At 45.4% G+C, this 12,454-nt stretch overlaps 1 protein-coding gene across 1 annotated transcript in view; it reads right to left on the bottom strand.

Moving 5' to 3' along the window:
* Nucleotides 1-326: 326 nt before the first annotated feature.
* The window catches only part of Chd64 (calponin 3), an 86,086-nt gene continuing 73,958 nt past the window's right edge, over nt 327-12,454 (bottom strand). The window contains exons 3-4 of the mRNA XM_065434536.2: nt 8,857-9,067; nt 327-1,110 (exon numbers count right to left, since the gene is read on the bottom strand). Of these exons, the coding sequence (XP_065290608.1) occupies nt 940-1,110; nt 8,857-9,067 (382 nt within the window). The 3' untranslated portion in view covers nt 327-939. The remainder of the gene's footprint in view (nt 1,111-8,856; nt 9,068-12,454) is intronic.

The raw sequence follows: 12,454 nt of genomic DNA, 5'->3' as shown, positions 1-12,454 counted from the left end.
TTTCCTCAGCACAGTTATTAGAAGCTGCAAAACAAAATTAAGCATCAAAATGTTAATCATTCTACTGAATAGTTATTTCAAAATACAAACAGATTTTGTGCCTTATGTGTGTTGTGCATTGGGATTATTTCAGACTGGCTTTACTGCGAGACCTGATAAATTAAGTTTCAGTTTTTAAATGTTCCTTCAAGGCTCTGAAGTATCAATACTGCCACATAGTAGCTGAACATGAGACTGGTAATGCAGATGCTTGCATATCATGAAGTCTAGTCCTGTCTGATTCACAGTATTTGTCTGTTCCTTATGTGTGGTGTAATGAAGACATGTTTAAAACTGTAGTACTTTATTCAGTACGAAAATAACAGTTTAAAATTGGAACATTTTTGCACAGGTAACAAATTCTGCTCTTCAAAAGGCCACTCATTGTTCTTTCTAACTGTAGAGCATCAAAATTTGGCTTCCAAGTGCTAGGTAACCTTTGGAAAATGGGCTTGAAGCAAGAACATGTGGCACATAGTGTCTATACATTAATGGTGGCTGCAACGCTCAGAAGCACATAACTGCCCTGCTATCCAGGCTCTTTGTGCAAAAGTGCAACTCTCCATGCTACTTGTCCATTTGTACCGTCATGGTACATACGAATAGCCAAGTAGTTGCATTCTTGACAGAAAGCTAGTGTCTGTAAGTAAGCAGAGGAAGTTCTGTTTGCAACTAGACTTGGAGTGCCATCAGGCTCTTTCTTCACTTATGTGTTTAGCCACCCTGGAATGTACAAATCCCTATTCCTAACCGGCAAAGCATTTAAACAGACATGCAGTGAGCATCACGCCTTTCCAATTTGACACTTCTGCAGATGTGGGATGGCCTTTGTTCCCCTCTAGTGTTTTGGCATCATCCCAGCCATTTTGACTGAGGTACGGGACTGTTCCAGATGGATCTTTACATGTGGCGGGTGTTGCCAAAGTTGATGCCACTTTGTGTGGCACCCTTGTTGGATCCATACTGCAGACTGATAACATTCTGGCCAGCCTTCAGCTGCTCCTCGCTGAAGTTGCGAACATTTGCTTCTGCCTCTTTAGGTCCCATGCCCTTGACACCAAACTTGGGAGCCTGCAAGCAATGGATGAGAGCACAACTTAAATCTTAGAAAAAAAGAAAGGCAAGTTAACTTTCCTGGATATGGCAGAGCATAAATTATCTCTAAATTACAGGAACACTTGCTAACATACATGGCTTTCATTGCAATTAACAATAATTTTAGAGTACATAAAAGAAAGGTCACTTATGAAGCACAAGAAAGTAAAACCGCAAAGCAACGATGCCTATGCAAAAGCATCGAAACAAAATTTTGCCAAATTTGAAACTGCAATACAACATTATAGTGCCAAGGAATGTTAGGTACCTATATCCTAAGTACCAAATTTTAGAACGGAATTGCTGTCATGATAAGCACAGACACCTAAGAGAGAATGTGAATGGTTTAAGAAGAGGAAGCAAATGATTGTTGCAAGATAATCAACAATTTTTTCATTTACTAGCTCTATAACTTGTAACATACATGATATAGCTCATCCAGTTATTTCTCATGTCTGCTGCCAAAGGTGAGCTGAAATCATGCACACTCAATTTTACCCATGAGACAAGAGCAGAGTGTGCTAATTTAATTGGGAATGTTTTCAAACATGCATAGAGCTAAAAAAAAACAATTATTGGCTCATATTGTTTCATGCTGATGAGAATGCAAATGGCATCAGCAAAAACTAGTGTTTTCAGTAGGAGCAACTATGTGCCAACAAAGCTTAAAAAAACAAGTGATCTGAGACGTTTTTCAAAAGTGAGAGATAAATAATTTATAGTCTGTTTACTACTCCTGCATGGAGCCACTGTCCCCAGAATTGTACAAAATAATGCATAAAGCAGTTGGGACACCCTGTATAATCTTGAGAATAGTGTGAACATGCCAGTTGTTTCCAACTGTCTTGCACCAAGATTTGAAAATATTGTGGGAATTTATAAGCTATTCTTTGTCATCTGTACACGATCATCATCATATGGGGTTCATATGGGGTTCTTCTTCATCATCGCTTGTGGGGCTGGCTCTCGAGTGTGCTCCTTGCTGTGGGCGTGGTCGGTTCGCCTAACCTTTTGACGCGAAATAAAAGCCGTGATTACTGCTGCGTCACAAGTGGTGGAGTGTGCTCTTCGGTCCCCCGTCCTCTGACTCCCCGCTCAACCTCCTGGAGCTTCGATCGGGTCGCCGATTGTGCCAGCTGTCCGCCAACATGTCGCAGGACGAGCCCACAGGCACTTCTACTTCCACCATCTCGGTCTCGACTACCCCAGCCGCTCTGTATTGTGTTGTCAGTGGGCACCAGCGTGATCCCCATCTGTTTGCTGGACTTCGCGGTGAAGACGTCGAGGATTGGCTGGACGACTATGACCGAGTGAGTTCGGCTAACCGTTGGGACGATGCGTCCAAGCTGCGTCACGTCGCCTTTTATCTGACAGGCGTAGCGAAGACTTGGTTTTTCAACCATGAGGTTGATTTCACGAACTGGGGCGCTTTCAAACCAGCTCCGCCAAATCTTCGGCACACCGGCTGTTCGTTCTGCCCTCGCAAAAAAGACGCTCGACACTCGCAAGCAACAACCCGGTGAATCTTATACGTCGTACATCGAGGATGTGCTTGCTCTTTGTCGACGCGTGCACACGGCCATGACCGAATCAGACAGGGTTCGCCACATCCTCAAAGGCATCGGAGCTATTGCTTTCAATGCTTTAGCCATCCAGAACCCCACTACCGTCGCTGATATCGTCGCTACTTGCCAGCGCCTTGACGAACTGGAATCAGTACGGTTGCAGCTGGACACCACTGCAAACACTAGCGCCAACGACCCTACGTTACGAGCAATGATACGCGCAATAATTCGAGAAGAGCTCCAGTATCTTGGCTTAGCAGCAGGACCTATGCCTTCTCATGCCTCCGATACCAATCTGCGAGATGTCATCAAGGAGGAATTGGCATCCATGGCTGGTGCAGCGTACACGGACCCTCTAACACCTAGGGCCCCATCGACGTACGCACAAGTAGCCGCAGCTCCTCCAGTCATCGTCCCACCGATGCCTCCAAAACCAACACCGGCTCACATCGCTTCCATGACTACCAGCGCACCTACCCAAACCAGCTATCCGCAGTGGCGTCCTCCTCGTCCCATCTGCTACTACTGCGGCTATCGTGGCCACATAGCGCGTTTTTGCCGCAAGCGCCAGCAAGACGAGCGTCGCGGCTATGACGTATACGAACGGGATGACTTTTCGCCCGGAGCTACTTTCCAACGTCTAGGGAGCTTCCATGACCAACGCCGTCCTTATGGTCCACCGCGCGGACGCTCTCCATCGCCTACTGTAGCATCCGAGACGGCTTACCGTCCTGCGAGACGCCACTCGCGGTCACCCCTTCGCCGCTCTACGTCCCCACTGAGACCTGCTTCTCAATTCGCCAAGCATCGTCCGGAAAACTAAATTATGCAGCTTTTGGAGGAAAAGCTGCATCGAACGACAGGACAGAAATTCCTCCATCGCGTCCGTACTATGTGATATTGGTTGTAGTAGAAGGTGTACAAGTAGAAGCTTTAATAGACACTGGTGCTAGTGTTTCAGTCATTCACCGTGATTTGTGTTCGCGACTTCGGAAAGTTACGACCCCCTATGAAGGACCTACGCTACTCGCTGCTCAAGGGGCCTCCATTCGACCTATCGCCATGTGCACAGCTCGTATTTCCATCGATGGACTTCTACATCACGTACAATTTGCAGTGCTAAGTTCGTGTGCCCAGCAGCTCATATTGGGATGGGATTTTCTTTCTATGGCCTCCGCCTCCATCTGCTGTGGACAACGCGTTCTCCATATGACCGACACGACCTATTCACTTCATGCAGATGACACACCCCTTCACTTCCTTGCTGCAGAAGATACCGCGTTACCTCCTCGCCATCAAAGCATCGTTACTATCACGTCTGATGTGATTGACTGCGGCGACGTGCTCGTCTTACCATCTGCACGCTGTCTTGCAAGAGGGATAGCCTTTGCATCAGGGCTCGTTAGGTTTGATCATGGCTCTGCACTTCTCTACGCTACAAACCCGACATCCGAAAAGATTCTCATCCCTAAAGGCACTACATTGGCTTGCGCCACTGCATCAGAGTCTATATCTGTTATTTCCTTTAAACCAGCTTCCTCTGAAGGTCCTTGTACCGGACGGGCCGCATCTCCTTCAGCTCTTGCAGCTGCCATCAGTTCCGACCTGACACCTTCGCAGTCACAACAATTGCTTGCTTTGCTCCAAAAACATGAAGCTTCCTTTGACGCGCATTCATCTTCGTTGGGAAAGACTTCGATTACGACGCATCGGATAGAGACAGATGGTACATCCATCGTGCGCCGTAGACCATATCGCGTATCGCTAGCCGAGAGGAAAGTCATTGACGAGAACGTCACCGACATGCTCCAACGCAACATAATATGCCCCTCTGCTAGCCCTTGGTCTTCCCCCGTTGTTTTGGTTCGCAAAAAAGACGGCTCTGTTCGATTTTGTGTCGACTACCGAGCACTTAACAAGATCACACGCAAGGATGTATACCCTATGCCGCGAATAGACGATGCCTTGGATTCCCTGCAGGGTGCAGAGTACTTCTCCAGCATCGATCTGCGTTCCGGCTACTGGCAGATACCTATGCATGAGGATGATAAGCAGAAAACAGCGTTTTCAACACCAGATGGGCTCTACGAGTTTAATGTCATGCCATTCGGCCTTTGCAATGCGCCCGCAACGTTCGAGCGCATGATTGACACCGTTCTTCGTGGCCTAAAGTGGAAGACTTGCCTGTGCTATCTCGACGATATTGTTGTTTTCTCGTCAACCTTCTCTCAGCACCTGCAACGTCTGGATGAAGTTCTCATGTGCCTTGCCAACGCTGGACTTCAGCTAAACACCAAGAAATGCCATTTTGCGAGCAAGACGATCAAAGTTCTAGGTCACATTGTGAGCAAAGATGGCATTCGTCCTGATCCTGACAAGGTTTCTGCAGTTCAGCACTTCCCTCGTCCCAAAAAGACCAAAGATTTGCGTAGTTTCTTAGGCCTCGCTTCCTATTTTCGGCGATTCATACGGGGCTTCGCCTCAATAGCGTCACCTCTGCACAAATTACTGGGTTCTAATGTTCCCTTTCTGTGGTCTCCCGTATGTGAATCTGCGTTCACCCATCTGAAGCAAGCTATTACATCTGAACCAGTACTACGCCATTTTGATGAAGCTGCTCCTACCCTCCTGCATACGGATGCTAGTGGTCACGGAATTGGTGGCATTCTCCTACAGCGAGACGACACTTTAGGTGAGAGGGTCGTCGCATACGCAAGTCGCGTTCTGACAAACGCCGAAAAGAATTACACCATCACGGAGCAGGAATGTCTAGCTATCATTTGGTCTGTGCAGAAGTTTCGACCTTATCTTCACGGCCGCCACTTTACGGTCGTTACAGACCATCATGCATTATGCTGGCTTTCGACGCTGAAGACCTTGTCTGGATGACTTGGTCGGTGGATTCTTCGTTTGCAAGACTACGACTTTACCATTACCTACAAGTGCGGGAAAAAACACCAAGATGCAGACGCGCTTTCTCGCTGTCCGCTTCCTACGACACCATGCAATGGAGCTCCAACTACCATCCGTGACAAGCTTCCGCTCAATCCCTCCTCAGATGCTTTCTTGTTGGCCACTGTCGACGAGATGCCTCCACACGACAGCAAATCCTTCCCATTTCATCAACTTGCCCACTCTTACAGTGGGCGCATCATTGACCACCTTCAAGGAGCTTCGCGCCCGCCTTCGTCGGCAGCTGACGCAATTTAAGATTGACAACCGCGTCCTATACCGTCATGTCTATCACCCTGACGGTCAACGCTGGGTTCCTGTTCTTCCACGCTCTCTACGTGCTCATGTCCTGCGGGCTTCTCACGACGACATGTCTGCTGGTCACCTTGGTTTCCAGAAAACCTATGACCGCATCAAAGGGCGCTTCTACTGGCCTGGATTGTCTGCCAGTGTAGCGAGGTATGTCGCTTCCTGCGCTCTATGTCAGCGTCGAAAGCTCCCTACATCAGCTCCAAGCGGACAACTGCAACCGGTTCCTTGTCCGTCGCAACCATTTGAGGTCGTTGGAGTTGACCTATATGGCCCACTTCCTGTGACTCTCACCGGTAAACGATGGATTGTGACAGCCGTTGATCACTTGACACGCTATGCCGAAACAACTTGTGTGAGTTCTGCCTCAGCCTCTGAAGTTGCTGCATTCGTACTTCAATCCTTAATACTGCGTCACGGTGCTCCTCGCGTCCTCCTGAGCGACCGTGGAAAAGCGTTCCTCTCGCAACTACTAGACGAAGTACTCAGAGCCTCCGGAACCACCCACAAGACTACCTCCAGTTACCATCCGCAAAGCAACGGCCTCACAGAGCGATTTCATCGCACGCTGTCAGACATGTTAGCCATGTACATTGACCCGGATCACAGAAACTGGGACGCAATTTTACCATTCGTGACCTTTGCATATAATACCGCCGTTCAACGCACGACCGGTTACTCGCCATTCTACCTTGTCTATGGTCGTTCGCCCTCTTCCTGTCTTGACGTCTCTTTCTTCGCGCCAACTGTCCATCAATGTCCTTCCTCCTGCGAAGAATATGTGTCCCGCATACTGCGTTGTCGCCAGCTCACCCGCATCAACACCGAAGCACGGCAACAGGACCGCAAGCAGCATTACGACGCCTCTCATCGCGTCGTGTGCTTCCGCCCTGGTGAGGAAGTGCTACTCCGGACACCAGTTTGTACTCCTGGCTTGTGTGACAAGTTTCAGCTTCGGTTCATCGGCCCCTACAAAGTCTTGTAGCAGACTTCTCCAGTGAACTATCGCGTGGAACCAGTTATTGTTCCAAATGACCGCCGCTGCCGCGCCGCTGAGATTGTCCACGTTTCTCGTATGAAACCTTTCACGCGACGTTCACCGCCCCTTCGAGTTGCGGCCAGGATGGCCGCTCTCGCGCGAGGGGACATTAGTGTGGGAATTTATAAGCTATTCTTTGTCATCTGTACACGATCATCATCATATGGGGTTCATATGGGGTTCTTCTTCATCATCGCTTGTGGGGCTGGCTCTCGAGTGTGCTCCTTGCTGTGGGCGTGGTCGGTTCGCCTAACCTTTTGACACGGAATAAAAGCCGTGATTACTGCTGCGTCACAAGATGCAAATGCTACATAGCTGGATAGAACCAAAGTAATCTTGTTTGCTGTCACTTGGAAAAACATTATTTCTTGCATTCCACCTAATTGCATAAATAGCCTTAATTAATCAACTTCTCGAATATTATAATTAGATGAAGTGTCAATAAGAAAATTACAGAGCAACACGAAAAACTCCTGATACAGCTCTCTGTTGCTCAATACGTGCTACATAAAAGTTTTTCCTAGCGTGAAAGAAGCCCGCGAATAGACAAAATTGCCGCACGACTAGTTGCTCGAGGCACTTTGGGTGTATTCACGGGCTTCTTTCATGCTCTGGAAAAGAGTTATGAGCAACAGAAAGCTGCATTGGGAGTTTTTCATGTTACTCTACAATTTTCTCACTGACACTGTTAATCTAATTATAATATTAGAGAAGTTGATTAATTAATACTAATTATGTGATTAGATGGTATGCAAAAAGTAATCTGAGTATCTCCAAAGGACAGCAAGCAACATTACCTTGGTTCTGTCCAGCTATGTGACATTTGCACATTTTTTAATCTTGGTGCATGATAGTTGGACCAACTCCACCTATTATACAGGGTGTCTGTAAAAAAGCATTAGGTCAGTGATGAAAAAAACTTGTTATAGCAATGACCATTTACAGAAGAATTGCACTGAGGAAACAGACAAGTAGCACCCATGCGTAGAAATGCAAAATGTCAGTGGGATGGAAACAATACTCTAACTTTCCTGCACACTTCAGGTGCATTTTCTAAATGCTCCCAATGGGTTTATTCTCCCTTATGCATTCATGTCCTCAGGTCCTATCTTTGTGCTGTTCTCCCTAATGGGCAGAGACATTCTCGAGATGCTCCTGTACTGCTATTATGTCTCGCTTTTAGCCACTGCTCCGCAACTTAAGCAAGAAGCATATCTCATCAAGTTTCTTTTTTATGAAATTGAGTTAAATAAAATTAAACCTAACTTGTACCTTGTAAAAATAAACCTAACTTAATAATAAAATAACAATAAAATTAAGCCTAACTTGTAATTGTACCTAGTAATAACCATCAATGCATTTTGTATCAAACTCATTGGTTTGATACTTGAGAGAGCAGGGCTCTCTGAAGAGTGGGTGCATTGCCTTAGAGTGAACATTTTCTGTGGCGTGCTTGCTCCTTTACCACAAACCTTTAAATGCATTACGAACAGTATGCAGTGTCTGCCTAACGTTGAATTACTTGAACCACAGGTTGCTGCATATGAATGAGGTGATTGCAAGAGGGCAGTGAAGAAGCATGGAGAAAATTTTAAGATCACTGCCTTGTGCACTTTGCACATCAACGACTCCATTGCAGCTGAAATATGCACCTTTGTAGCTCATGTGAAAAAACATATGGAAAATGTTGGTCGCAGGCACTAGCTATGCCACTAGTGGCTGGCAATAAACCACTTCAGAGCATTCATGTCGGAATCTGTCGGTATGAGAAAAGGAGGAGAGGGGGGTTCTTTTGGCTGCAAAGAATGGCATGGGTGTCAAACACAGTAAGTCAAAGCACAAATCTGGAGAACCCACCTTCCTGGCCAGTGACTGCAGGCAGATGGAGACCGAGAGCAGGTTCTGCTTCTCCCAGAGGTCAACGGTCTGGAAGGTCTCCTGGGCAGGAACACCCATCTGCCGTGCATGCTCCAGAAACAGGTTGATGTTCTCCATACATTTAAAAGCCATCTTGCTCCGATTGATCTTCTTCTCTGGGATGCTGCCCGCCTTGATCGAGTTTACTAGGCTGCACAAAAGTGAACTCATTTGTCAGCATCCTCTGATGTGGCTCAAGAGAGTGAAACTTGACGGACTACTCATTTATATTGCCTGTCACCTTGTATCTCAAGCTTAGCCACTGTCCTTGTCTTGTCATCATCCCTGATCTACATTTTTCAACTTTGTTGTCGAATAATACACATCACTTTGTTTGAACAAGCTGACAATCAATATTTAGGGTCTCTTCTGAGTAATCGAAAGTTTATTGCTAATAATGCTCAAAGGTGAAATGGTTGTATGAAAACGAGATGGAACTTCAATTTTCTTTTGCAAACAATCACAAGCTTATATTATCTAATGCTGGAAAGAACAAATGTGAGCATAATACTGACTGCACATCAGCATGAGGAAGAAACCGAAAACAGGTGTAGCTCCATCTATAAGGAATTGATTCTATAAAGGCATTTGGTCATTATGGTGTACACATTCACAAGTGATGGATTATTTGTATGTTAGTACATACCTGTTCATGCTTCTGATTAAAATTCTGAAGGAGAGGGCTATGAATTATCGACCATGTGGGGTTCTCTAACATGCGCCTAATAGTCGGTACACAAGCCATCACAGTCAGGAATTGAACTGACAAAGAGCGTAGGTTAGGGCATGTTGGTATTCCATAACTGAGGTTTTTTAGAGCACGAAAAGGGACGCGAGACAGTAGCAAGACGTGAACACAGCGCTGTGTCCGCGTCTTGCCACTGTTTCGAATCCCTTTTCGTGTGCTAAAAAACCTCAGTTATGAACTGACAACCTTGTGCTCAGAAGCTGAATGCCAGAGCCAAGTAACATTTAAAAAAAGAAAAAAAAAGGTCTTGTCAAATTACCATATACTTTGGTCATTTTCCTATAAAATGCAAGTCTTTGAAAATGAGGCAATGTGAGCATGGCTGCACTATTGTTCCACATGTTTCACACATGTGCTTTGTAATTTTGTGGCATGTAATCTTCGGGGAACACTGACTGCACTTCATAGCACACAGGAATACTCACAAACTCGCAACATACAAAAGTACTTATGCACCTCCATGCAATAAGTTGAAAGCATTTGAATTTATCAAACAGTATTTTAAATGTATAATCATGTGTTTGTCTACCCTTCGCGCATCTTTGTCAACGTTAGAACGTAACACCTGCATTGTTACAACCATTGAATTAGTATTAGCTGTGTGGCTGCAACACCTCCATAGTTCAACTATTGAATATGATGCCATTTCTCGTGTTAACAGGTCTGTGTGCTATGCAGACACTAGAGCCACCTCTTATGGCATTATATCATTATTTATGGTTTGATTGCACAGAATGAAGATGCACTCACTAGCACGGCATTTTGCCAGTCAAAGGGTTCACTTGGACTTTCTGCAGCTCAAGTAATGTTTCATGTAGGCGTGTTTTATTCCTAGTTCTGCACTGTGCAACTGTAGCAGTGGGTCAGGAATTCACACACAAATGTACATAAGTCAGGATGTCGAATGAAAATTATGCCGGTTCGGTTCAGATTCAGTGCATTCTGATTTCATTCCAGTTTGGAGAAATTAAATGTAATAAGTTTGCAAACTAATTCGGCAGAGTAAACCTTATTCTACCCTACAACGACATGCTGCTCAGTGCTATCAAATTGTATGCATGGTGCATGTGCAGACGTTATCAGGAGGTGGAAGAAATGGGCTGCCTGGCACATGAGACAGAAATTATGTCTTCTTTTATGTGAATATGAATGACCTTTAATGTTATACAGCTACAGCATCCACACACATAAAGACTGTCACCTTAGGCAATGTTGTCACAAGAGTGCGATACGTGTTGCATTGTCTCGAAACACAGTTGCTCTTTTCAGCGTTTCCTTTTATTTTCCAGTCTAATGAGTATGGGAAAAATGGAACATTATGGAGCTTTTTGAATAGCAAAATTTTCTAATCAAATACGAGGATGCAGCGTAGATCTAGGCATTAAGATGCCAACAATGCAGGCACTTGCTGCTTGGATAAACTTTTCATCGTGCAGCCATCGCCATGATTTTAGCGATAGCCTTTTAAAAATTGAGCTACTGGAAAGCAGCTTTGATAACCGTGAGTAACGTTTCTCTTTGCAAAGTGCAGTTAATGAATAGAGTGCACAGATATGGAGAAGCTTTTTTTTGTGCATATAAAAGGCAGACCTGTAACAGACAAAGACATTGAGAGTGCCTGTGTATGCATAGGGTGGGTTTAGCTTCCAAGCCTTGACAGCAGCATAGCCAGTTAATATTTTTGCTTCAAGTAGTTGCTTTACTCACCACAGTTGTTTACTCACCACAGTTTACTCACTGGTGGTGAGTAAACTGTGGCGAGCGACACAGGGCCGATTCACATTGTACTACCTAATTTATTACTACAAACTTCTAGTCTGTAGCAAAGAAAGAAGCCAGCAAGCTTATTTTCCTCAGTTTATAGTTCTTTTTGAAATAAAATGACGTGAAGACATTCATGCTTCAGAACGATGAACGAGGACAGTTTGTGCTGAATGATGTGGTGATCTTTGCACAATTTCATGTGGTACAGAGCCTTGCGCTGACAGACTGAACTCTGACAAAATTGTCCAAATCATGCACATTGTGTCCCGGGATTGACTTTTAGAAATCAAAGAGTGTGCTATACTCTGGTTGGAGGCACCAAACATGCGTTGAACCATGGCATGCAACAAAATCAAATTTCCTGCACCCTTTGGAGTCGTCACTGCGCACTTGGAAGATGCCAGTGTCCATTAGCGACCACAGTGTTATTGTTGCCAGGAGCCGAGCTGATGAACTAGTTAGTTTTCCAGTTTTCCATTCTTGAGGTCACCATATTTTTTGCTCTCTGTATGTCCCGGTGTGTGTGTTTTACTGTATCTAGTAATCGTACCGAGCTGGCCTAAAGGCCGAAGTGGGAGCTTCAACAGAAGGTGGCCCTGAAATAATGTTTTGGCCGCAGAACACAACTGGCATGACCGAGTTCAGAAGTACAAGCATCTCTGCCAAGGTGGCCGTACAGTCATCAGCACATACCTGCTGTTTACTCCCATTGTCGCTCATAGCACAACTCGTGAGCCATAATGATGTTCTTGTTGGGTGCATCGACTGAAAAGTAATTACTTCAAAGAAACACTTATGTATTTAGCACCCGTTTGTATACTATATGCTTGAACAGTTTCATGCCGAACCGGTAACTTATTTTATCTGGTTCGATTCAGTTTTAGTTCGGACCAGGATTCCAGTTTGGGTAAGGTTTTTGGCTCGGGTTCAGTTTGACACTCTGGTACACATGTCTCCACTCAAGGTTTGTGTTGTACGACATGTCCTGTGGCAACTATTGATGTCCTGCACAAGCAAGCAGCTGCG

This window comes from Dermacentor albipictus, chromosome 5 (genome assembly GCF_038994185.2).
Source record: "Dermacentor albipictus isolate Rhodes 1998 colony chromosome 5, USDA_Dalb.pri_finalv2, whole genome shotgun sequence".
Lineage (NCBI taxonomy): Eukaryota > Metazoa > Arthropoda > Arachnida > Ixodida > Ixodidae > Dermacentor > Dermacentor albipictus.
The sequence above is the reverse complement of the archived record's forward strand: the minus strand, read 5'-3'. Positions and strand labels throughout refer to the sequence as shown.